The sequence below is a fragment of the Schistocerca piceifrons genome, chromosome 1 (assembly GCF_021461385.2).
Source record: "Schistocerca piceifrons isolate TAMUIC-IGC-003096 chromosome 1, iqSchPice1.1, whole genome shotgun sequence".
In the NCBI taxonomy this organism is placed as follows: Eukaryota; Metazoa; Arthropoda; class Insecta; order Orthoptera; family Acrididae; genus Schistocerca; species Schistocerca piceifrons.
This window is the reverse complement of record NC_060138.1, coordinates 1090578805-1090606645: the sequence shown is the minus strand read 5'-3', so window position 1 is coordinate 1090606645 and position 27841 is coordinate 1090578805. Positions and strand designations below refer to the sequence as shown.

Here is a 27841-nt window from a genome sequence, read left to right as displayed (position 1 = left end):
GCAAAGCAATATGAAATGGAATATGCATATTAGGATGGTTGTAGCCAAAGCGAATGGCTGACCATTCATGAGTGGTTGGTGTCCCCACCAGGTTAGATAAAATTTGGAGGTGGGCTGCTAGATTTGTTACTGGTAAGTTTGATCAACACATGAGTACTATGGAGATGCATTGTGAACTCTAATGGCAATTCCTGGAGGGAAGACAATTTTCTTTTTGTGAAACGTTATTGGAAAAATTTAGAGATCTGGCATTTGAAGCTGACTGTAGAATGGTTCTAGTGCCGCAAATCTACATTTCGTCAGAAGACCACAAAGATAAGATGAGAGAGATTAGGGCTTGTACAGAGGCATACAGGCAGTTTTTTTCTCTTGCTCTGTCTGTGAATGGAACAGGAAAGGAAATGACTAGTAGTGGTACTAAGTACCTGTTGCCATACTGTGGCTTGTGGAATATGTATGTAGATGTATACATTTGTGCATGAGCATAGTTGGGAATCAATTATCGTAATATAACATTTCAAAAGCATTTGTGGCTGTTTGCAGTCTTCTCCAGTAATCTCTAATTGAGTAACAGCCATGGAGTTTACTGAGATCTTGTAATTTAAAAGTGATCATTATTGTATCATCCGTAGTCCTGAAGTTGTTTTGTGCAATGCTTAATTAAACTCTATAAATTTTTATACAATTATAACACAGTATGTTTGAAATGGCAATGTGAGGCCCATGTTTTCAATCATACAGATCCTTTTTATGCTGATGCTATTGCGAAAAGTTTCAAGAACCAACTGTAAGTATTGTGTCTAGGAATATACAAAAAATTCCTACATGTCACTTCAATTGGAATTGTAAAGACAAGATTAGATTTTCTTCGCACAGTTTGTCTTTGAAAAATTTGTTGTTACATAATATTATTATAGACTGCACTTCATATTATTCTCAGTTAATTTGAACCCCACACTCCCTCTTTGCAACTGCATTAATGTTATGGTAATAAGTACTCTGATACTTATTTCACATTAATATGACTGTATAGGATATTTCTGTAGTAGCATCTTCGAAAATCGTTCAAGACTCAAACTTAAGAGACTTTGAAGCACTGGGTGATCAACCAAATGGGGAATATTGTAAAATATTCAGGAAAGGCATAACCTTTGCAAAACAGAGCCTAAATTTTAAGACGTCTTATAAAACATTAAAGACAGTCCTAAGGTCATAATATGTTCTTATTATAAAAATGCTTGTGATTCCATAAGGAAGGCATACACATTGTGGTATAGTAGAGTAATTTAAAGTGGACTAGAACACAAGAGATTTGACCAAACAAACAGTGACAAACCTCATTAAACCTTAAATTCCTAGACTAAGTATCTAGATATTTTGATATTAAAACTGGAGCGAGACAAGGCGGCGGACTGTCTTCCACATTGTACATTCTTCTACTGGAAGAGCAAATCACAACTTGAGAAAATAAATTGAAAGGCATAACATTGGGCAGATTCATTTGTATTGCTTGCCCATGACAGTTTTCCTTCACCCCTAATGTTTCTGACTATGTCTCACCATATTCATTGGACTTCAGTTTATTTGTCTGTCGAACAAAAATTTTTGGACTTGTGGTCATTGTATTCAGAAAGTGCTAACAAAATATATGCCTTAATTGCACATGCTACTCCCACTCTTCTGCCACACAACTGTCAATGCAGAACTATTTGGTATTTGCAAATGGTATGGATTTCTCTAAAGTACTCTGCTTTGTATGGAACAAAATTTTTTAATACCTAAAATTAAATGATGGGGTTTGAGTTATTTTGTTCTTTTTAAAGGGTATTTAACTATTGCTACTGTTTCTTCTTAATTTGTACTATCAAGTTTTCTATATTAATTATGTTTTCATTTATTACTGGTGTGTTGTAATTGATTACGAAAAATGTGCCTGTGTTTTAGCTGAAATGAGATGGGCTTCCTAGGTGTTGAGAGTGTGAGAGGTGCTTGTAACTTACAGAATGAATCTTTCAAGTTGCAGCTAAATGTGCACTCTTTTGAAACTTAGTGGCAAGTGAAAACTGTACGCAACTATCCCAGCACCTGCCAGGAAATTTCAAAATGGGGTACATTATACTGCAGTGTTATTAATCCTGGAAACAATCCCCCAGACTGTTGCTAACCCATTTCTCTGGAATATCCTTTGTTGTGGGACTGTGAGATCCAAAAGATATGCAAGAGAATTTTTGTGAATTTTCAAAACAGATCACACTCAGCTGTAAGGTGAAATATTAATACAGGAGGAAATAATTCACAAACTGTTTCTAAGCCACTTATCCATTGTACCCTTTCTTCTGCAAGTACTAGTTCAGCAAGGTGTGCAGGAAATCTTCTAAGGAGTGTGTGAAGTGGATGAGACTGGACAATTGAAATTCTTTAGAAGTGCCCACCCAGTCACAGTGTGGAAGACTCATTATGGAGTTAAGATACACATTAACAGGGAGAAATAGCTGATTCTATGCCAAACTACAAATACAAAAATCTGGAATTTAATCTCGTCAGACCAAGGATATTATCTGTATTCTGTTGCATCATTCACCTTTGGGGATGATTTCTTAATGTGAAAAATGTTGACATGCTCCGTGGGTCGGAGTATGTGTTAAACAGCAGATCCTTCAGTAAGTGGCTGGGTAAATCAGTTCAAAGGTCAAGGAAAGACAAGGGTGTACTACCTGCAAAAGGACTATCCCTAATAAATCCCCCCCCCTGCGGGTTCGGGGGTTAGAATAGGCCCGCGGTATTCCTGCCTGTCGTAAGAGGCGACTAAAAGGAGTCTCACAAGTTTCGGCCTTATGTGATGGTCCCCTCTCGGGTTTGACCTCCGTCTTTCCAAATCATTCCGAAGAGCGAGCCAATTGGGGAAGGGCACCTTACATGGTGCACTGTATCCGTCGTGCAATTAGACCTTTAGCCGGCTTTCTCGTCGTTGCAATGGCGTCCCGCTCGTTTTCGATCTCTTGGGCGAGGATACGTCCCTGGGTGCGATTACCACACTGCACTCTGCAGTGTTTCTTTTAACTGCGACGACGACCTTGGACATTTTTGCACCTAAGATCCAGCACGGTAGCCAGTCCGTTGTGGTGGGGCCGCCATGTACCCTCTTGGTTGTAGCCCCCTGACAACACAGGGATCGCTCTACTGATGCCTGCGCCGTTAACTCCCCACGTATGCCAAGGAGTAGATGCCTATCCTACTGGGGTATCGGGACTCCCGGCAATGGCCATCCTGCCAGGTGGCCTTTGCTGTGGCTGGGTGGCGCCCGTGGGGAGGGCCCTTGGTCGGAGTAGGTGGCATCAGGGCGGATGACCCGCAATGAAGCGTGGTATATCATCTCTCGCTGGCGGCCAGCCGCCAGCAGTCTCTAAGCGTTCTCGGGCTCAATTTAATGCTCAGAAGTACGATCCGAAAACGTTCCCCTCCCTGGCCACGCCGTGGGAAGAGCGTAAGTCTCAGGCTGGAGGTAACAGTTATTCGCCCCGATTCTTAGTTTGCACGAGAGCTGATGGGGAGCCTTTTCTCTCCACAAAGCCTCAGTTCTTCATCGAGCATTTAGAGGACGAGTTTGGGGAGGTGGAGGGCTTGTATAAAATGCGCTCTGGGTCAGTACTGATACAAACGGCATCCTCCGCCCAGTCACGCAGGTTACTTGCTTGTGACAAGTTGGGGGATGTTAACGTTACTATTACACCACATAAGAGTTTAAATATGGTCCAGGGTGTTATTTTCCATAGGGACCTCCTTTTGCAGTCTGATGACGAGTTGCGCGCCAACTTAGAACGTAGAGGTGTTCATTTCGTCCGGCGCGTCCATCGGGGTCCGAGGGACAATCAGGTTGCTACCGGTGCCTTCATCTTGGCCTTCGAGGGTGATACGTTACCGGAAAAGGTCAAGGTGATGGTCTACCGATGTGACGTCAAGCCCTATATCCCTCCCCCCATGCGGTGCTTCAAGTGCTGGAAGTTCGGCCATATGTCTTCCCGCTGCACTTCCAGCCTCACATGTCAAGATTGCGGACGCCCATCTCATCCCGATACTCCATGTGCCCCGCCTCCCATCTGCGTCAACTGCGGGGAGCACCATTCACCTTGCTCGCCAGACTGCAGAGTGTTCCAGAAAGAGCGCAAAATCATGGAATATAAGACCCTGGACCGACTGACTTATACTGAGGCCAAAAGGAAGTACGACCGGTTACATCCAGTGAGAATGACATCTTCCTACGCCGCTGCTACAACACCTGTGCTCGCCCCATCAGTTTCGCTACTTCTGGCTGGATCGACGAGTGGTACAACTCCTCCTGCCCCCTTGCCAGTGGGGGGCTCTACCCACCGGGTTGCTCCTGTGCCACCTCCCTCAGGAGCAACACCATACCCCCCATCGGGGACGTCGGTCCCCGCTTCTAAGCCGGCGAAGTGTCCAACTTCTTCGGCTTCCCACGCTCGCAAGGGGTCCCTTGGGTCCCTCCCTTCCCAGGTTTCCACCAGCGGGAAGGCTGACGACCGACAGTGGCGTAAGTGCCCACAATCAGCTGGTCGACAGGCTTCACGATCCTCCTCAGTCCCGGAGACTGAATCGGTGAAGCCCTCCCAGCCAGTTCAACCCAAGGAGCAGCGTGAGAAATCAAAGAAGAAGAGCACTAAGCCCAAGGAACTCGCGGTGTCAGCCACCCCGCCGCAACCTTCCAGCTCTGTGTCTGAGGACGAGGTGGAGATTCTGGCGTCCGCTGAGGACCTCGATCTCGCCAGTCCCTCAGACGCCGTGAATAGCACTAGCGCAGGTGCTCAATCGGAGGCAGCAGGTGACCCAGTGGCGTAATCTGCCTTCCCTGTCCCGTCACGCCTTTCCCAGCCATGGACAACACCATCCTCCAGTGGAACTGCTGCGGTTCCTTCCACCATCTAGCTGAGCTCCGCCAACTTATCAGCCTTCATCCTTTCCTTTGCATTGCTCTGCAGGAAACTTGGTTTCCAGCAATGCGAACCCCCGCCCTCCGTGGCTATCGGGGTTATTTTAAGAACCGGGCAGCTTATGAAAGGGTGTCTGGTGGCGTCTGCATATATGTCCTTAACTCTCTTCACAGCGAGTTTGTACTGCTACAAACAGCTTTAGAGGCTGTCGCTGTTCGGGTGTGGATGCCACAGGCTATTACCGTCTGTAGTATTTACCTTCCACCAGATGGTGCTGTCGCGCAGCGTGTCCTGGCTGCTCTGATAGCCCAACAGCCGCCACCTTTCTTGTTGCTGGGCGATTTCAATGCCCACAACCCTCTATGGGGTGGGACTGTCTCCGATGACCGCGGTCGTGCCATGGAGCATTTGTTGGCTCAGCTCGACCTTAGCCTCTTGAACACCGGTGCTCCCACGCACTTCAGTGTAGCCCATGGCTCGTTCTCGGCCATCGATCTCTCTCTTTGCAGCCCCGGACTTGTCCCATCCCTCCACTGGAGAGTGCATCCTGACCTGTGTGGTAGTGACCATTTTCCCATCTATTTGTCACTGCCCCAGTGTCATTCTTCTGGGCACCTGCCCCGCTGGGTTCTCCACAGGGCTGACTGGCCGGGTTTTACTTCCGCGGCAACCATTGAGTCTCCCCCACAGGGTGACACTGACGAGGTGGTCCGTGTCTTAACCACGTCAATCATTTCGGCGGCCGAGGCTGCCATCCCCCGCTCTTCTGGTCTCCCTCGGAGGAAGGCTGTACCCTGGTTGTTGCCGGAGATTGCTGAGGCTATTCGCGACCGTAGGCGGGCCCTCTAGCGTCATAGGCGGCACCCGTCTCTCGAGACCCTCATCGCCTTTAAGAGGCTCCGTGCCTTCGCCCGTCGTCTTATTACACGGCGTAAGCAGGAATGCTGGGAGCGGTATGTCTCATCCTTGGGCTCCCGTGTCTCCCCCTCGCTCGTGTGGTCCCGGATACGGCGGATTTATGGACACCAGACCCCTATGGGTGCCCCTGGGATCTCCTTGGACGGCGCTGTCTGCACGGACGCTGCCGCCATTGCTGAACACCTTGCTGCGCACTTTGCTAAGAGCTCTGCGACTGCAACTTATCCCCCCGCCTTTCGCTCTCTCAAGGAGCGAGCCGAGCAGACGCCGTTATCGTTCCACACGCGTCGTTCTGAACAATACAATGCTCCTTTCAGCGAGAGGGAATTCCTCGCTGCCGTCGCCGATTGCCCTGATACAGCACCAGGACCGTACTGCATCCACACACAGATGCTGAAGCATCTCTCCAGGGACTGCCAGAGACACATCCTCACCATCTTTAATCGCATTTGGAGCAAGGGCGTGTTCCCGCCGCAATGGCGAGAGGGTCTTCTTGTCCCCATCTTGAAGCCCGGTGCGGACCCACTGGCGGTGGACAGCTATCGTCCCATTACCCTCACCAACATTTTGTGCAAATTGCTCGAACGTATGGTGGGGCGGCATTTGTGTTGGGTCCTTGAGTCACGCGGTCTCCTCGCTCCATCCCAGGGTGGCTTCTGTCGGGGCCGGTCTGCCACGGACAATTTGGTGCGGCTGGAATCTGCTATTCGTACGGCCTTTGCCTGACATCAGCATCTCGTTGCTGTATTTTTCGATCTGCGGAAGGCGTATGACACCACATGGAGGCATCACATCCTCGCCATGTTGCATGAGTGGGGTCTTCGTGGTCGGCTCCCGGCTTTTCTTCAAACCTTTTTATTGCGCCGCTCTTTCCGGGTGCAAGTCGGTGCCGCCTCTAGTTCATCTTATATACAGGAAAATGGGGTCCCGCAGGGCTCAGTGTTGAGCGTCTCCTTATTTCTAGTGGCCATTAATGGTCTGGCTGCAGCCGTGGGGTCGTCGGTGTCTCCTTTTTTGTATGCCGACGACTTCTGCATCTCATTTAGCTCCACGTCTACGGGAGTCGCCGAACGCAGGCTGCAAGTCGCCGTTCGCAAGGCAGCATCATGGGCTCTGACTCATGGTTTTCAGTTCTCTGCAGCCAAGACTCAAGTTATGCACTTCTGCAGGCGTCGGACGGTCCACCCTCATCCTGAACTTTACCTCGATGGCCACCTGCTTGAAGTGGTGGACACTTGCCGCTTCTTGGGACTCGTGTTTGATGCCCGGCTCACATGGGTTCCTCATATTACTCAGCTGAAGCGCAAATGCTGGCGGCACCTCAACGCCCTCCGCTGCCTTAGCCACACGTCTTGGGGTGCAGATCGCTGCACGCTGCTGCGATTGTACAGAGCTCTTGTGCAGTCCCGGCTTGATTATGGGAGCCTGGCCTATGGGTCTGCAGCACCCTCAGTGTTGAAGTTGTTAGACCCCATACACCACTGTAGGGTTCGGCTTGCAACTGGCGCTTTCTGTACGAGCCCCGTGGATAGTCTACTGGTGGAGGCCGGGGTTCCCCCGCTGCGGATTCGCCGCCATCGACTGCTCGCCTACTATGCTGTCCACGTGCATTGCTCGCCTGGCCATCCCAATCATTGCCTGCTTTTCCCTGCCGTGGTCCTCCATCTGCCTGAACGGCGACCTAGGTCTGGGCTTTCCATAGCTGTCCGCGTCCAGTCCCTGTTGTCGGAACTGGGCTCATTCCCTCTTCTGCCTCCCTTCCGGGTCCGTGCACCTACGCCTCCCTGGTGTTTGCCCCGGCCGTCCGTCCGTCTGGACTTGGCACAGGGACCCAAGGACTCGGTTCCGCCTGTGGCCCTCCGTCGCCGTTTTCTTGCGCTTCTCGCCTCATTTCCGGGCTGTGAGCCTGTCTACACTGATGGTTCCGTGGTTGATGGTCGCACTGCCTACGCTTTTGCTCACGCTGCCCATGTTGAACAGCGCTCCTTGACGGCTGGCTGCAGTATTTTTACTGCAGAGCTGGTGGCCATATTGCGTGCTCTTGAGCATATGCGTTTCTGCTCAGGTACGTCCATCGTCATCTGCAGTGCTCCCTGAGCAGCCTTCAGGCCATCGACCGCTGCTATCCTTCTTCTCCTCTGGTGTCCTCTATTCAGGAGTCTGTTTCCGTCATTGCCCGTTCTGGTCGTTCGGTGGTCTTGGTTTGGACGCCAGGTCATGTTGGCATCCCCGGGAACGAACGTGTTGACAGGCTGGCCAAAGGGGCGATCGACGCCCCAGCTTTGGAGATCGGCCTCACGGCTCGCGATCAGCAACTGGTGTTGCGCCGTAAGGTGTTTGGGATGTGGTCTGCTGAGTGGCGAGGCATGACAGCCCCTAATAAACTGCGGCCTGTCAAGGAGATGACCGATGTGTGGCGCTCCTCCCTGCGGTCTTCTCGCAGGGACTCTGTCATCCTGTGTCGGCACCGCATCGGCCATACCTACCTGACGCACGGCCATCTTTTGCGTCAGGGGGATCCCCCTCTGTGTCGGTGTGGGTCCCGGCTGACGGTCGCCCACATTTTATTGGAGTGTCCCCGACTGCGCACCCTCCGGCAGTCTTTTAATCTCCCGGGCACCTTGCCTTTGGTTTTATGCGACGATGCCTCCATGGCTGACAATGTTTTACGTTTTATCCGCGGTAGTCCTTTTTATGGATCCATCTAGGGGGGCCCTGCACCTTTCCCTTTCTGTGTCTTTTGTCCTCGCGTCTCTCAATATTTGTTGCTGTTTTGGTGTGTCGTCGGATGGTTGACTCTTTCCCTTTTTTTGTTCTTGTGGTCAGTCAACCAGTCTTCGGCCATCTTCTTTTCTTCTATTTCTTTCTGTCTGGTGTTCGTCTGTACTCTTCTTTTCTGTAGTGTTCGTTGCCTAATTTGTGTTCTTTAGTGCCTGGGGGGGGAGTCTCCTTCCCCTTGGGGTTTTATCTGCTCCGCGACTTTATGTCTCGCCTGTTTTTTTTTTTGGAATGGGGGACTGATGACCTTCGCTGTTTAGTCCCCCTTAAACATCCCCACAACCACCACCACCACCTAATAAATCACTGAGGTGTTTGAACTTAGCTTCAGGAGACAATCCCCTAGGCTGCGTGACTAAACAATTTCTACACAGTATCACTACTTCCAGGACTGCTAGCCCTGCGAGATATGCAGGAGGTCATCTGTAAAGTTTGGAAGGCAGAAGAGAGGCACTAGTGGAAATAAATCTGTAACTACAGATTGTTAGTCATGCCTGGATAGCTTAGTTGGTAGAGCATGTGTCCATAAAATTTGAGGGTTCTGGGTTTCAGTGTGGGACTGGCAGATAGTCGTAATGTCAGATTAACACACACACTCTGCTGCTCAGTGAAAATTCATTCTGCTATAAGCTGCTTGTGCAGATGAACATGAATTGGTCTAGGTCACTACCTTGGAAAAAAAAGAAAAAAAAGAGACTGCTGCTTCTTCAGCTGTTATTAAAAATGGAAGTCACACTATTGGAAGTATTTTTTTTCTATTAGGCCCTATTGAGGAGGAAGTCAGCTCAAGTCCAGCAGCTGGTGACTGCGAGAGCGACACAGAGGAGACTGGCAGCGGCAGCCCCCACCCCCGTGAGGCAGCAGCAGAAGAGGAGAGCCTGAACACGCCACGGACTTCCCACTCCGTGGATGAGGAGTCGACCCCAGCCCCAGGAGAGGTGCCGCTAAAGCAGAGGCTTCGCAGTGCGCGGAACCGCATCTCAGATGGCTCATTGCCCACTCCGTCTACCCCCTCTGCACATGGAAATCTTAGCTTGAGATTGGCTGCTGAGAGTCCTGAAAATGGTAAGTAGGAAAGACCATCTTCTGTTTATCAGAGCAACGTTGCCACACAAACATGGACAGTGCTGCAATACTATTGAACAAGGAGCTGCAGTATGTAAAGTGACTGGATTTACTTTCAGGAGAAGGATTTAAATCGCAATCCAGACATCCAGATTTAGGTTTCCTGAAGTGTCTCTGAATTACGTATGGCTAACAACTTACTCATTCCTATGAAAAATTCCTCAGCTGATTTTGTGCTCTATCTTACTCCAATCCAAGTTTGTAGTTTGTCACTAGTTTCTCATGATCAAAGGGTTAGTTAGTTACAAGTTCCTTAGATCATTTGAGTGATTCTTCTTTCGAAATGATGTGGAATGAGTCAGTTTACAGTATATGTCTACATGCTTAGTGTTAACATTAATGAACACATTATTTTGTTTATCCTACTTACGCAGCTACACTTGAAAACACAGTATCACATTTGTCTCAGAGAAACTAAAAATTAATTGCAGAAAGACACTTCTTACATCATTACAGAGATTTCATTTCAAAGGTTTATTAAGCTTATCAGACATCTGAAGGACTGGCATAAGGTACTGCAAGTGTGTGTTCACATTTTTCCTCCAGTGTGATGACAGTGCCAGAAGGGAAATTGTTTTGCTTATTACAGTGATGAAATATGTGTTTTTTTTGTTCAAGTAAGACATGGATTTAGTCTCCACCCCATCAAAGGGAGAGCTTGTCACAAACTAACTCATCCCGTGTGCTCTGACTAGTGAGACATTTAGGAGAACAAGGTTATTAAATGTTTTAGACAGGAGTAAAAGCAGCAGTGTCTGATAAGAACCAAAATGAGCACTTAATGTTTGCATACAAGTTGAGGAACCGTACCAAATTATAGCATTTTATCTCTGTCTATTCCCATTTTTATGGCAATTCAGAGTCCGGAAGTTTTGTTGTTTTAAATATGTTTCTTTTTATTAGGTTGCTTTATTGTCTGTCTGTATGGTACAAATTTTGCAGTTGATTTTTTTTAAACTAACTTTCTGAGAACTGGATGACAATGGAATAACAGAATCATCTTCCTCAGATTGGAAGTTCCTCGTGACGCTTTTCCGCATGTGCAACTTAAGTTTTGGGTTGGTTTGAAATCTGTTTTATGCAAAACGTAAGACAGATTTCAAGAAAACCCAAATGCAACAATAACTCACTTTCTTTTCTTCTCATGTATGGCAGAAGGTGCTTTGTGTTTGTGTACCACTGCCATTTCCCCCTTTTTTACTGTTACAGTTGCGAATGGTTCACGGGAAAAACAATCTATGGTAAGCCATCATGAGAGCTCAGATCTCTTAGGAGGAAGCTGCATATTGGTTGGATTCAGGTGGAGAGAAACTGCAATAAACCGCAAATTTACCCGATGTCTCTGTTATAATCTCAGCAAAATGTTTGAAATTGATTGAAAAATTCACACATGCAAGACTAAAAGGCAGAAAATAATTATTTGGATAAAAATCCGTTTTTAATGTACCATGTTTTTAAATTGGACTGGAAAGTTGAAAATAATTTCTCCTACCTTCAGATAGTTTCATAAACCCGTACTGGTAGTCTTGAAAATCTGCGGTTATGAATTTTTGATAACTATGAAAATATTTGTAAGATTCATAACGGAAAATGTGGGGCGCATGCAGTACATTATTGATATGTGAATAGTTCACCTTGTTACTATTATCTGTTGCAAGCACTCCACATTTTACGTTATAAATTTTACAAGTATTTTCATTGTTAAAAGTACACAATCACACATTTTCAGGACTATATGTATGGGGTTCAGAATCTGTATGAGTCTATGAGAAATTATTTTATACTTCTAGTCTGAGTAAAAAATGTGGTATATTAAAAATTGATTTTGATTTAAATGATTACTAACATTGTGATGGTACAAAATTACACTTGCTGTTATTTTGAAAATAAATACATTCTTTTTGTCACCCAAACATTGTGAAATTTAGACATTGTATACTGTATGGTATAAGGATTGTAAAACAAAATACCTTATCCCATTATGTAAAACCAAAGGATGTGATTTTTTTCTGCAGTTCTTATATTATAAAGACACCTTCTAATTGTACATTGTTTGAATGATAAATAAAAAATAGTAGCTCATTTTTAAAATATTAGCAAACATGTTATCACAATATTAAAAATGACCGAACTTCCAAAATTTGAAGTGCCATAAAATGAAAATGGCGGGAGGTAAAATGTCAAAATTTGTCATGGTTACTTACTTGCATAGGAAGAACAAATAAACCAAGTTTCATCCAAATACGAGATAGTAGATAAGAAAGTGTTTTCTTCCTGTGTGAGTTGACATGTAATGACCAAGTTGTCATTTCTGAAATTATTGAGAGTGTAGAATACTACTGGTGGCAAATTGTAGCGTGTGGTATGATTGATCTCCCTCAGGAGACACCTCCTTAATGAAACACTGTCGGTGTGGGCGAGGGGGTTTGTGTGATGCAATGAAGTGGAGGGCTATATCGGCAGTAGTGTAACTACCAGCAGGGCCTCCCAAGCCAGACAGGTCTCCATAGAGGATCCAGACAAAGTGTGTCTCACAACGTCTCGTCTAGTGTCCTGTCCTGTCTTGTCCTGTCCTATTCTATCCCATCCCATCCCATCCCATCCCATCCTATCCTATACACTCACTCCCTTTCCTCTTTCTCCCTGTGATTGTGTTGCAGCGGACATAGTACCCTAATGTGGACAGCGTAAGATCCTTGGAAACCAGGACATCATTGATGCACATAGGCCTTACTGCGAAGGGATGGATAGCATTCTGTAGTCTTAGTGAAGACAAGCTATGTAATGGGTAAGTCCCTGAAATAAAACCTTGGCAGGTGTCCAGGCCATGAGATGGCAGCCCCACCAGGACCAGGACACTCGGGGGCTGTGGGCTGATAACCCGTACCACCAAGAAACACATATCACAGAAACTTAAAGGAAAAACAAACGGATGGAACTTAAGGATATGACCTTTGGCCTGAAAAGGAAAACCTGCATTGGTTTTTGGAATGTAAGGACGATGAGAGAGGCAGGGAGGCTGAGACAGGTTGAAAAAGAGATGGAGAACTATCGACTAGATATATTGGGACTGAGTGAAATAAGGTGACCAGAATCTGGGGAATTCCAAAAACACTGGAATGGAATCCCCAGGGAACAAGGAAGAGAGGAAGACCTAGGAGCACATGGAAGAGGACAGTGGAAGGGGAAGCAGAGTGAGTTGGCAAGACCTGGGCAGAATTGAGGCAAATGGCCAAAGACAGAGACGGATGGTGAGCTCTCCTGGATGCCCTTGTCCCCATAGGGGCCAAAGGAATTAAGTGAAGTGAAGGTATGATCTACTGCCTTTTGATAAGCTTTGGAATAAAAAAACACTAAATTTACTTAGGGGAGGACGGCAGTTCAAATCACCATTCTCCTAGTGTTGCATTCCATTTAGGCAAATGACTTTCCCCACTCCCTATTAATGACAAGGAAAGATTATTTTGATAAAATAGTAATGTAGGGTTAGGTAGGGAATAAGTCGTGAAACATCTGTACTGTGCGAGTTGTTTTATTTCATGTTTGTGCAGAGTTGGAGAGATGTGCAAATTGAGTAATCAGCAAGGCGCAAGGGCGATTAAATGTCTTCACATGCTGTGGGCAGGACCTTTTATGTTTTGATGTTGCAGCTTGGCAGTGCCTTGACTGTCAAGAAGCAGACACCCTCTTGAAGAATGTAAACAGCAATGAACAAATTAGCACACTGGACTCGCATTCGGAGGATGATGGTTCGCACCCGCGTCCTACCATCCTGATTTAGGTTTTCCATTATTTCCCTAAATCACTTAAGGCAAATGCCAGAATAGGCATGGCCGATTTCCTCCTCTGTCCTTCCCCAATCTGAGCTCATGTTCTGTCTCTAAAGACCACGTTGCCAACGAGATTTTAAACACTAATCTCCCCCTCCTCCCTCCAGCAACTAACAAAGGAAGCTCTAAAATTAAATATTCGAGCCTTCAAGGTGGATGTTATATTTAATTTTTATTGTACCTGCTCCAAGTTACAAAGTAATTGTTATCTGTACACTGAAACAAAACCAGATAGTCAATGATGAAATGTTGACATCATTTCATAATTAGAGTAGATAATGTTTTTCTTCCACCAATGACAGCTGCAAAGGAGAAGAGTTCAAGTCTTTCCAGGGTTAAGCACAGTTCTACGGAGATACTGCTTTGCAGGACTTCCACATAAAGAAGATAATTAATGGTGACTGAGTTACCTTAAATTTAATTTACACACAATATGTCGGGTGGCAGGTTTCAAGGTGGTTTTGGGAAGGGCAGATCATGCTCTGAACAAATGTTTAATCTTAAGGCAATCATTCACCACAAATTACTTAATTATTTGAAAGCATTTAAGTGACTTTTAAAGCGCGATAGTCATGATTCAGCTGTGGGCGAGTGATCTAAAGAATAGATTGGCAATTTGTTAACTCAGGTTCAGTTCCTGCACGTACCAAATTATTTTTTCCATTTTGTTTTACTCCTCCCAGTATTAAACTATGATATAAAATTTAAATATATTTGGACTATTCAATTTATGTGCATAAAATTAGTATATTGAATTCAGTTATGATAAGTACCATTATAAGTCAAAAGGCTACAGGCCACAATGTTGTAGTACATTGTAATAATTTTGCAAGAGCCACCAATGCCTGTTACAATCCAACTTGCAGTACCTCTCAGTAATGTTCACCTACACAGGCAAAACTCGTCAGCTTCACAAATCAAGATTATAGGAGTCCAGTCTTTCAGACAATTTAGAGGTTTTTACATGAAATAATATCAACAATCAAAATTCAATGCATTTATAAATCTGGAATACAAACCACCAAGCAGACAGCAGAAAACACTTCCATAAAATCAATCATGGAAAAAAATGCATTCAGATTGTCTTACTGTTACTTTAATAGCACTTTTATTCAACTTATAGTATTCTGTACTGTCATTAATTGTTACATTCAGCAACTGTCTGAAAAATTATTGCTGAATAGTTTGGATTACTTTGTAATCAAACAAAACTGAATGTTTCATTAATTGGCAGGTTAGATATTCATGAACAACACTTGGTTATATTACAGTAGTAAAGGTACGGGATCGTAGTCTAGGTAACAATGATTTAAGTTAACTGCAAGATCAAGGTCTTAAAATTTTACATGAATAACTTTCTTACAATGATTGAAGTTAACTGCAAGTTTAAGGTCTTGGTACATGAACAGCTTTCGTATCCACTTTTCTCAGTGATATTCACTTAGTGTACCTTATGAAAATTCTAAGCTAAACTGTTGTGAACAGCTGTGAACAGCATACAGGTTGTTATTGATGTTGAGAGGATGGTGTCGACATCTGTGACAACATTTGTTCCAGTCATTATCAGACAACTTTGGTTAATAGCAGATAAATTAGGTGCAGGCTTTTGAGCTTAATTCATCTGCCCACTTACATTGCCCCCACTGTGTCCCATAAAATATGACTTGGCTTCACATTGATCAACTTCTTATCTTGCTCAAGCTACACACATCTACTTTATATTGTGGCTAGTACTGGAGTTCTGAGCATTCACTCTGACATAACTAAGCAATACCGAGATGCGTTGCTACCATCACAGTATACTGTCTGACAAAAATAAAAATACGTAACTTTCCCTAATATTTCTTAACTGTCGTGACCCAATGTAATAATAATTTACACAAAATTACAAAGATTGTTAAATATTGTGTTACAAAATATTTAACAAATATCGAAAACATGTTTTATTCACAGATAATATTTTGATGTTATAGAGAAATAAAATAGCTTGGTACAAGGTTATTTGCTGCTTAAGAAAACGCTGGAAAAAAGTGATGTTGCATGTGCCCATTTCACTGATCTACCCTGAAAAGGACATACGCAGTGAAATGACCAAAAAAATGTGTAGTGCTCTCCATGTGCCTAATTATACTCGTATGTCTCTGTGTAAATTATTTTTAATAAAAGTAAAAAGTTAAGTATAGCTTGGATACTGTATAGTAACAACATTATGAAACATTGGAAATGTTCTTCAGCCTATATAAGTGTAACATACTGTAATAAGAACATATAGTCTGCCAATGCTGGGGTGACAACAGTAGAAATCACATGCTTTTGAGGTGAAGAACTTGTTTAGCCATGTTCAGAGTGCATTTTCATCCTGAAGGGAAGTTCCTTGATGGTTGTTCAATAGAGAGCGGAAAAATTTGAAAATATGAGGGTGCAAGATTAGGTGAAATAAGGTGGGTAAGGAATGACTTCCCAACCCAGTTCCTGCATTGTGTTTTTTGTCAGTCTAGCAGAATGCCGGCTGGCATTGTCATGAAGTAGCATTACTTGTCACAGTCTTGCTGGTCGTTGTTCTTGGATTATGACATCTCCATTGTTGACAATATATGTCAACAATGATGATTACACCTTGGGGAAGCAATTCATGGTGCACTGCACCATCACTGTTCCACCAGATGTATAACATTATCTTTTGTGGATGCATGCAGATCTTGGTTTGGGCTCAACCATTCCTTTCTTTCCCTTTGTTAGCATAAAGACACTATTTACCATCACCTGTAACAACACAATTTAGGAATGGTCGAAATTGTTCATAAGCCAGTTGCTGGTGAGCAAGCTTAGATGCACGTATGGCCATCTGATGGTTTTTGTGATTTTGGCTTAGAGCATGCGGTACCCGTACACCCAATTTTTGAGCATTCTGCATTGCATGCAAATGTCACACAATGGTTGAATGATCGCAGTTCATCAGATTTGCCAGTTCTCAAGTACACTTATGTGTTGTATCATTGTGAATAAATGCATTTAAACTATCTTCATTAAACCCCGAAGGTCTTTCTGAACCTTGGGAGTCACTAATGTCAAAGCAATCCTCCTTAAAATGGGAGAAAGATTTTCTTGCCATGCTCTATCCAATGACATTATCCTGATACATGGCACAAATGATTCTGGCTGTCTCAACTGCTGTCACCACGCTATTGAACTCAAACAGCAGAATATGTCAGAAATGTTCAGATTTCTCCACTTGGCACTCAATTTTATAGTGTCCACAGCCCCATTCACTATCTCCAAATGATGAAATGTTAATATGTAAACTCAAATAACACCAATGAACTACAAATAAAAAATGGCAATTGATAAATAAACCCATAGTGGCTAGAATACCAAAATGCAAAACAAAAACGCTACAAACTTATGCACCAACCTAATAACTTCTGACTACAGTGTGACAGTCAAAGTTAATTTGAAATTATTTATGCAGTAGTTAAACGGCAAGGCGAATATACTTGTTTCAACTCACAAAAAACATATTTGTAATCACAGAAATGGATTCAAAATAAATTATTATTATTTTCGTGGAGAAAAAAAAAAAAAAAAAAAAAAATGTGCACTCAGTAAACGTCTGCATAGTAACACTTTTGTGTGTACATGAGCCAGTCACATCTCAGTCCAGTCATTGCATTGTTGCCGCTTCCACTTTGGCATGTCTCTAATTATTGTTTGTTCATGCGGATCCATTGCTCGAATGTCTTTCCACATTTGACGCATTCGAGTCCCTTATACTTATACCTCCTTTTCTTCCAACGACACCATCTTGTTTTTAAAATTAATGCTGTAGTTTATTCTACACTGTCCATATTTTCTGCAAAACAGATGCGTATAACTTGTACAACCAGTCTAATTGCACCGAAAACCATTTCGCACACAAATTCTGTTAGTAATTTCCTATAGTTAAAAGACTAGTTAAAACATTTCTTGTATTGTACAGTGAAAATGTTTTCATAAATTTATTTTATCTTTGTTTGGGTTTGTAGATGGATTAGATCATTACTCCTCTTTAAGAAAAAGAAAAAAAAAATGCAGTTGACTATGTAGCTCAAAATAACTCATTAATCATCAACAAAAATAAAGAATTTTTTAAAATATAATGTAATTCGACAGATAAAAATCTAGTTGCCAAGCGGTGGCAGGAGAACACGTGTAAAGGTATTTAAATTCACAAGCTTCAGAGCTAGTGGCTCATCCTTCTGGCAGAAGGGTTGAAGACGGGTGAAGAAAAAGAACTGGTGAGGTTTAGGAAATGGGGAGAGTTTGGAAAAAGTGCCCAAAACCCGGGGTCAGGGTAGGCTTATCGGATGGCATGTGAAGGAAAGCATCATCACATTTATATATATTATCCTAACATGTATCATTAATCTAATCAGTTCTTTGTTGATGTAGTTTTAAATCCGCACTAGCACATATGCCAAATTATCTGTCAGAAGTTGGATACACAAGACGGTAAGCATATGGGGCATGCTGATAATTCTGAAAGGTGCATGATATCTAAATGTTAACTTGGAAATCTTGTTAACTTCACCTAATTTCTCACGGGTTTATGTAAGGACAAGATTGTGGTAACATGTTCATACCTGTTCGTCCTTCCACACATTTTCCCGCATTTGTTTTTTCTTTATTGCAATGCAGGACTATGCTGCAGTCCTGGCCAGTAATATTTTTGCTGATCTGAAACCAGTAGGCCCACACATTAGGGAATTAATTATACCTTCAAATTCCTCAACATACCTGCCCCACATCCTGTGATGATGGTGGAAATATGTGTGACAAAATCTTCCTAGCTCACAAATTTTTCCTCAACAGGGTTCACGGCTGTATGGTAAGCTGAGGTGGGAATCACAATAGTCCCTTTATTAAACATTCCTTCAGCCCACATTTTCGACTTAAATTGTACCCCATTATCAGTAAGAATAGCTTTTGGTTTCCCAATACGCACCAAAGAATCATTGGTCAGTTTGCTAAAGGGTATAGAGTACGGTTTTATAAACTTCAAAAGTGTCTCAACTGCGTGAAGTGTACCTGAGGTGTAGGGACACTTCAGTGCAGGGTTGTGGTGGCAGGTCATGGCGAGGGAGGCTGTTGGCAGCTTGGACAATCAGCATCAAAAGCCTAGAAATTTCATTGCTACTCACTCAACTACACTCGTAGCGTCATGGAGGAGGCAGTGGCCACTTCCCCTCGCAGGATTTTAAGCAGCGGCATGCATCCCAGTTAGCATGACACGGGCATTTGCAAATGGAGCCAGTGGTGTGGAAGACTGCTGACTTTCCGAAAGAGGTGCCAGCCTCAGGTGGTGGATGTTCACTTACAAGTAACAGTATGTGACACCTAGGCACCCACTCCAGCACAGAATCATGCTGACTGTATTACTCTGGTGTTGTTAAGCTGCCCTCCAGCGCAGGGATCAGGTCACTGTGGAAGTAGGCCAGGAGGCAGCCTGTTGGAGGAGAAGCATCAAGTCCATGGATGATGGTGTGTTGTTGGAGGCCCAAAGCCATGGTATTGCATGCCGTCTTGTATTGCTTTGTCACCTGGCAAAGCCCTCTCATCCCCATGGGCACTGCGGGACTGCCCATCCTTCTTCTAAAATTAAAGTTATTTACACTGCCTTGCAGCCCAAAAATATGCGGTTCAGTGGTGTGAAAATGGCTTTGCTCATCCTGCAAGAGCTCCGTTTTACCGTTGTGTTGCAATATTGTGATGCTTGGCCTAGTGTGCTTTGTGATGTATAAACAGCTCCGTTGCTGCAGCCAGCATGCTGACACTTCAGTGCCTGCTGGCTATCTTTTAACTGCTGTGGCTGAACTGCTAGTTTCTGCAGTAACACCCATAAAATAGTGGCAGTGATGCATTACCTCCATCTTCTGGAAGATCTGGTTACAGCCATAGAGTGTTTTGCAACATAACTTAGCATGCTTGGATTGCAGTGTGCAATATTTACAATTTTGTCTTCTAAAGTACTAGGGGATTTGAAGCACAAGATTCAGGTGCTGTTAGTTTACTTTACAGGTGTAGCATTCTACCCCATGTGTAAATAAGGTTCATTATCATCCTAAGTCTTCTGTTACAACTAGTAGACTAAATTTTCTGCTCTCACTTGTAACAGGCAGGCAGATCCTAATAACATTTTTCAACACAACTTACTACTGCTACCATTACCTTGGACTCTCCCTACATGTTGCTTAATCTTAACCATGGGCCACTTGCCCTGTGCACTAGTGCTTTGCAATGTTTTGAATACTAGGGATACATTCCTTAATACTGCTCATTTTAAATATCTGTGCACACAACAATGTTGACTCTCTTCATTTCCATTTCCTGTCAATCATACAGGATTGGGGATCCAGTCCACTGGGATCTGCACTACTAGGGAAGGAGTAAGGGGGGAAGGTGTCACTTGGATGGGCGGCTCTCTGCGTCAGATAGATGAAGGCTGCACTAAACAGAGTGAGAGCTACTAAGGTACCGGATATTCTGATGTCCAAGGTCATGACCATACAACATTGTTTCTCCCTATATTGCATTACATTATGTAGCATCTGCTCTGCTGAAATGTACTGTTCTTGGGTCTCTATGAGCTGGTGTAAGGAGAGGATTAGGTCTTGCCCAAGGTATTACTAGGAAAGGTGAAATTTTGTGCTGAGAACACTCCCATCAGTTTCTCTGGTCAGTATAGCTGTGGCTGTGTTATGTTCAATGTGGTGACTCCTGTATCAGTGGCTGACAGCTGGAATGTTGGTCCCATTGTGTCACAAGCTGTTCCATTAATCAATAATCAACTAGGGTACAGTTCCAGTCTCTTCCCTCCTGAGAACCTACCCTGCGCGTAGCAATTTGCCGCCACCACTGAGATGTTGTACACAGAATAGTTAGAGTGCTTCAATATTAGTAAGATTTCTTATAATCTGACCTGTCCAAATTTCACATTCAGATTTCATGCATTTTTTCGGTGCTTGCGTGAAAGGTTGTGTAATATCTGCAGACCCCTTCACAAATTTCCTATAATTATTGGACAATTCTAAAAGCTATTATAGGTCATTGCTCATTTTAGCAACTGGAAAATCTTCAGCTGTTTGTACCAACCCCAGGTCTGTCCTTACTCCATCTTTTCTAAGTGTACCCTAAGTACTGTACTTCCTACTAGGCAAAAGACACTTCTCTGTACTTAATGTAAGATGTGTGCCTCATAATCTTTTAAAAACTGCTCTTATCTGCAGTATAGGCTCACTCATATCGCTCCCTCATATTTCTTGAGAACACAATTATATCATCGAGGTACACCAAACATTGACAAGGTTTCAGTCTTTCCGTTACCCTGTCGAGCAGTCAGTGAAATGTTGCTCGAACATTCTCCAGTCCAAATTATGTCCCTGGTATTGATAACGACCACAGGGGACTGAATGTGAAGTCTTCCTCCAGTCCGTTGGAACCGTTTATAACTGATAGTATGTGCTCCTTAAATCTGTGCTAGAGAAGTACCAGCAATGCCCCGAGTTATCGATGGTCTCCGTGATATTGGGAATGGGGTATTCGTCGGTTACCATCTTACTATTAAGGTGTCAGTAGTCACAGCAGAATCTATATTTCCCAGAACTGTCTGCTGACTTTTCGGGCGTGACCACAGCAGCTGACCCCACATGGATTAGTGTTCTCCTCTATTATTTCATCAGCTAGCTGGGGTTAATGAAATCCTCCATAATTGGTGTTAAATGCTGAGGTACACAATACAGTTTCTGATGTACTGGTACTGGCAGCATCACCGGCACCTCGTGTCCTATTGGAATTTGGTGCTGTGTTATGGATGATACCAGTAATGGACTCCAAGGATAAAATAAATTGTCAAACTCTACTATACCCTGTGTAACCTAGCATGGCGCATCCGCACATAGAGACGGAGCGGAAAAAAAGTGTGAGGAGATGAGAACTGCGCATGCGCGGTAGCAGAGAGCAAGCAAATAAACTCCAGTTGCCGAACTGCGTTGCTGTGGACAACAGTGAGGCTGATTTGCCTATTTACATTGTATTATATGTTCAAATCTATGAGGGGAACAATTGGTATTAAAACCGATTTTGATCAGTCGCCATGAGAGAAATATTAATTCATGCCCTGACGATGTTGCGTCCACTGCTCCACGGATTTACCCTGCGTGACGTCGGGAAGTGAGAACAGCTGACAAAGTAATTGAAACTGCTTGCAATAATTACCATTTATTGCAATTTGAACTGCATTATAAATAAACATTTAATATACAACAAAATTAACTTCAGGCACAAACTGAAATCATTATATTTGCTTGACAACTGCTTCTGCTCAATAGAATTTTTAAAAATGTATAAGGTGTGTGTGTGTGTGTGTGTGTGTGTGTGTGTGTGTGTGTGTGTGTGTGTGTGTGTGTGTTGACTATAGTTAAGTGTAATCGCTGCATGCAAAAAAGAATTAGTGGTAGAAAAGATTATTGTAAAAATGCTCAGTAAGTTGTCATATTTTTCGTTGTTAATGGACATTATAAGTGTAAAATAACATGTTCGATATTACAGTGAGAGACCACATTTATAATCCATTGAACAAGCAAACAATTAACTGCCATCTACAAATAACTCCAGGGAATATGACCAATAACATCAAAAACCACCAATATCTCAGCAAGTAACAGTTACTGTCATTTTTGGGTATTATCCAGTTTGTGACTGGAAAATGACAAGGGTTTACAACGTGGTGGGAGAAGCTTAACTTCTCCTTGGGCAATATGTTGAACATTATAGTCTACATAATTAAAAGGATACAAAGTCCTAATCAAAAAGGCTAGGAAGTTCTCATTATTATGTATGCAATTGATACGTTGACAGCACATTTTTTAAAATCATGAGTCTTTAAAACTAAGAAATATTATTACTTTGTTCCAAAATCTGCATCGTAATACCATTATCACTTCTATTTGAGTCTGTTCCCGAACAATGTAATTGTAAATTTATGATGATAATTCAAGGCTTGTGTTCATCATCACTTCCCTGCAATTTCTTCTTTCTGAAGCTTTTCAGCATGCCACACAGACTGTGCCCACGCTACAGGTGGGATGTTGTCTGTTACCTCATTGTGCATTGCCCCATGCTCAAGTGATTCACTGTATGTTATCTTGAATGTTTTGTTTTTTTCTTCCACTCAGCCTTAAAGTACTTTGCCCAAATTCATTCCATAATGCTACAATGGCAATGACACGTGGGTAAATGCAAAACTGTCTGATCCCATTCACGTGCAAGGAAGTCAAGTTTGTATGTTCTGTCACGTGACTTGTATAAATTAACGAGCTGCAGGAGATGGGCAAGAGTGTGTTTTATACGGTGCTTAATATTTTCATTTTTAAGCCGGGGAAAAATATCTGCTTTTCTTGTGTTTGTACTTGATGTTTCCTCTATAACAGTTGAATTATAACTGGCAATGACTGACTTCGAAGCAAGGTATGACAAGAATTATGAATCACTTCATGGAACTAACAGCGTTCATTGCCGAATGGTAATCACTGCTTTTTTTTTTACACATAAATACAAGTTTATTCTCAGAAAGAAAACCAGAAGAAGAGTCAGCATGCAGAATAATTATCTGAGAACCTATCCCTATGAGAACTTTAAAACTGCCAGTACCATCACTCATTTTCCAGCAGATCTTCTTGGAATGATTCTAATTGACCCTTGTTTTCTCAAGGTAATACACTTTTGTACTACCTCCTTCTCTTGTATTGTCAGTCTTTATATGGGATGTAGATCGTGCTGCACCTAAGTCACTTCTGTGAACTAAAAACTCTCTTCATAACATATCTGGAACCAACATCTTTTAAAATTCTTTACCTTGATGAAGCGCTTACCATCGAAGCTTGCATAACTGTAACACGTTTTTGTTATGTCGGGCATTCATCATTAACACGGAGCACTTTTAAAACATTGTTTTCAAAACCATCCATTCGTGTTACAGGTTCCTTGTGATTTCGATGCTTTCCAGGTGACACGAAACCAACTGTTTCTACGGTTCCTACATATCTGGCACTTTCGTTTGCATTTTCTTGTGTTTTCCAGTGTCAAGAGTAGGAGACCCGCTTTTAAATTCATGTTTGAAGAAGTTACAAATGCGGTAAATAATCCCCCTCGTCTGTTTGTGATGCACTTCACGTTTATTGCTGTCACCTGACTTTTCTTTTAACCACGTTTACAAGATATACATTCACAGCTATACTACTGCAAGGGGGGGGGGGGGGGAAGGAAAAAAATTGATAGGGAATGAATAATTTGGTTGTCACGAAGTACGGCAACAGTGCAGCATGTAGGAACGAGATTCTCGCTCTCTAGCTGTAACTCTCTGCTAGCCGCTCAGACAGAGAATGAATATTATTGGCTGACAGTGGAGGGGATGCCCAGAACGGCTGAAAATTTGGCTGCCTTCTCACATGATGCAAACTTTAGCTATCCACACTGTCTTATCCTTCCAGATGCTCTGCCTTCGTACATAGTTCAGTTTTAATGGTGGCCTGCAACTGATCTTGATCCACATCCAAAATGCTCCAGTCCTCCCCCTCCAGGACGTCCAAATTTGCATTGGCACCTAACGGTCTCTCTAGTAGTTTTCTACCATTTTACTGTTCTCTCTCTCTCTCTCTCTCTCTCTCTCTCTCTCTCCTGTACTTGTACAATGCTACTTCTTATAGAATAATGTGATGTATCCAGTACATTGTTACTGTCTAGTGGCTGTATTATATACAACATATCGACAGGTAGCTCAGGTTCTACACTCACCAAAAGTGACTTCCCAGTGCCCTCTGGCACAATATCGTGCGAATCAAGCTTTAATGTTTTTGTACACAGTTTAATTGATTCATCCACACTGCCTCTCACAGTTCGTATTATACTACTTTCTGCCTCTGTGTATTGATGGTAGGCAATGAAAACCTCTTAACTCCATCTGTCTGTGAAACCCCCATAATTCCCATAACCAGTAATTCCACTATCAAAGAGAGAGTTTAAAGTGCATGGATTTTTGTAGTCTGTTCAATAACTAGGCTTCTACTATATATTGACACATGTAGCAATGTTATCTGTATCACTTTATATTATTTTTTAAGAAACCGTTTTAGCTTTTCCTGTAAAATTTAACAAATGAAGTTACGAGGTTTTCATTGCCTACCATTGGTATGTATCTGTTGCATCACTGCTCAATGGACTTACGATTCCCTTTTGCTTTTAAATCTTGCCCACTTTCCCCTTGCATTTTCTCACCATTACTCCAGTTGAAGTGTCCACTCGCATCATTCTTACCCCGTTGAGGCTGCTTACATTACCTGTGAACATGGCCTGATCACCCACATCTACAGTAACACTTCACAGTAGTGGAAAGCACCCCTCACTTGTCATTCAGCTCTGTTGCTATATCCGTTCCATCAAACTCTGTAGCCAACGTGACAACAATGCACAGATCTTTTGGGGTACCCGTGCAAAACTGTCTAGACATATTAGGAAATGCACCTGTTGTGACTCACCGATCTTTCAAAGTGCCGCCGCTCAGTTACGCGCGTCCTTTACATGCGGTGCTGTCTGCCACCCATGCAGCAGCAGTGTCACCTAAGCGGCCAGCCAGCCAGCGGCCGCTAGACTTGGACTCAGTTATGATTTGACTGTTAAAGTGTACACACGTCTTCCTCTGTTTACTTGATCTGTGACTTTCATGTATTGCATCTTCCTTGAAATGTATTTGTTCAACTTGAAGTTATTGCAATTGGTGACGAGGTAGTGATTTTTCTTTTCCATCGTTGACCCACATGTTTCCACGGCTACTTTAGAGCAACTATTGCAAGGTCTCATAGAACAGCAAATGCTTCTCACAAATGCGATTCGTGATTTCATCGCGGCATCGAATGCGGGGTGTCTCTCGTCGTCGTCTCTACCTACTTTTCCTCCTTACGACGAGACTGCAGAAGACTGGTCTGATTACGAAAAACATCTTCAACAGCACTTCTTGGCATTTCATGTTGCGAGCGAACAAACATGTAAGGCTCTGTTCCTTTCATGGATTTCACCTCAATTGTATCTGTTGTTGTCGCAATTGGCTCGTTTGAAAGATCCTGCGTCTTTGTCCTTTGCTGAAATGTGCTCACTTCTGTCTGTCTATTTTCAGAAGCAAACGCATGTGGTAGCCTCTCGTGTTGCCTTTTATCGTTGTCAAAAACAACCAAATCAATCCTATCGCGCTTGGGCTGCTGAACTTCACGGCCTCAGTAGAAAGTGTCAGTTTGTTACTGAAGTTCACAAAGAATCCTACGCCGATTCCATGGCATTGGATGCTATTATTCGATCGGCGCCCGACAAAGAAGTTAGGCAACGTACCCTTCAGTTGGCAAATCCAACTCTAGATGAAGTCGTATCCATCGCTCAGTCTTTTGAAATTTCTCGCGCCGTTGGAGCGCAAATAGAGCCATGGGTCGATGTCGGGGAAATACTACCTCTGTGCGATGTTGACGAAGCGTGTAGCGTGTAGCGGCCGACAGTGCCGCAGTAGACTCCCAAGCACAGCCTTGGCCTAACTGTAAACAAACCTCTAAGAAACTGCAGCGAAACCCACGGCAACTTCCTTCATGTCCGCGGTGTTTTACGAAACATTCATGGGAAGATTGTCCACAACGTTGGGCCGTATGTCACAAATGCAAAAAAAGGGTCATGTGTCATCCGTTTGCAAATCCGACCGCATACATGATGTTCATGCACATGATGCTGATTCTGAATCTGTGTTGTCTGTCAATTGTACTTCTTCCTTTTCAGGGAAGTTATTCCTCACTGTCCAAATAGTTGGTCGAGATGTTCGCATGAAGGTGGATACTGGTTCTGCTGCCACTATCATCAATTCTCAGATGTATCTTCAGTTGGGTTCTCCAATCCTGTCACCTGTCACTAGGCAATTATGGACTTAAAATAAACAAAAGATTTCTCTCTTGGGACAATTTGATGCTGAGGTATCTTACAAATCTGTCGTTCGCACTGTTCCCATATTTGTGGTCAACCATAGTAATGCAGAGAATCTTTTTGGTTTCGATGCCTTTCACGTTTTTGGGTTCTCCATAGATGACTCTTTCAATATCGTCTCTGATGCTATTCCTTATGCTCAGTAGGATTCCTTGTCAACAACATTTTCGTCCCTTTTTTCTCCTGGGTTAGGCCATGCAAACGACTTTGAAGCTCATATCACGCTCAAACCCACTGCTCGGCCTAAGTTTTTTCGGGCTCGGCCCATTCCTGTGGCCTTTTGTGATCAGGTCAAACAGGAGCTGGATCGTCTCACTGCTTCAGGGGTCTTGCTTCCTGTCACTTCCAGTGAGTGGTCCTCTTCTGTCATTGTTGTTGCTAAGCCAAATGGTGATATTCATCTCTGTGGCGATTTCAAAGCCACTGTAAATGCTCAATGCCTTATCGACACTTACCCTATGCCTTGACCTGACGAATTGTTCACTAAACTTGGTGGAGGCCAGTATTTTTCTAAACTTGACGCTGCTTCCTGGCAGTTTCTGGTCCTTAACATGCCTTTTGATCTCTATCAATACCAACAATTGCCATTCGGGTTGCCAGCGCCCCTGCTCTATTTCAGCGATTCTTGGGAACAGTTATTGCTCACTGTCCATGGGTGTACAAATTACCAGGACGACATTGTTGTCACTGGCTCCACCACTGACGAATATCTTCAAAATCTCCGCACACTTTTTCATGTCTTACAGACTGCCAATCTTAAGTGTAATCTTCAGAAATCAAAATTTTGTCAGGCATCTGTCACGTACTTGGGGTTTCAACTCTCTCAGGATGGTATTCGTGTTCTTCAGCAAACCTCGCTGCGATCAATGCCCTTCCTCGCCCTACATCTGTTAAGGAACTGCAGGCCTTCTTGGGGAAAATAGCATACTATCACAAGTTTTTACCATCTGCTGCTTCGGTGGCTCAGCCGTTGCATCGGCTGTTGCATAAAAATGTGCCTTTTCACTGGTTCGCATCATGCGATGCGGCTTTCCAGAAATCGAAGACTGTGCTGAAACAGGCCCCGTGCCTGGCTACTTATCTACCTGGCCAATATCTTGTTCCTGCCACGTATGCCTCTCAGTCCTTGCGCACAGATTTTCTGACGGTTCTGAACAACCCATTGCTTATGCCTCCAAAGCGCTCATGGAAGCCCAACAA

The 27841-nt window shown here is 43.5% G+C and overlaps 2 protein-coding genes across 2 annotated transcripts in view; both read left to right on the top strand.

The window, feature by feature from the left end:
* LOC124709574 (protein NPAT) overlaps nucleotides 1-11226 on the top strand; it is an 85249-nt gene extending 74023 nt beyond the window's left edge. The window contains exons 8-9 of the mRNA XM_047240850.1: nucleotides 9405-9707; nucleotides 10977-11226. Of these exons, the coding sequence (XP_047096806.1) occupies nucleotides 9405-9707; nucleotides 10977-11146 (473 nt within the window). The 3' untranslated portion in view covers nucleotides 11147-11226. The remainder of the gene's footprint in view (nucleotides 1-9404; nucleotides 9708-10976) is intronic.
* A 1325-nt stretch (nucleotides 11227-12551) lies between these two features.
* The window catches only part of LOC124777844, a 39052-nt gene continuing 23762 nt past the window's right edge, over nucleotides 12552-27841 (top strand). The window contains exon 1 of the mRNA XM_047253382.1: nucleotides 12552-12555. Within this exon, the coding sequence (XP_047109338.1) occupies nucleotides 12552-12555 (4 nt within the window). The remainder of the gene's footprint in view (nucleotides 12556-27841) is intronic.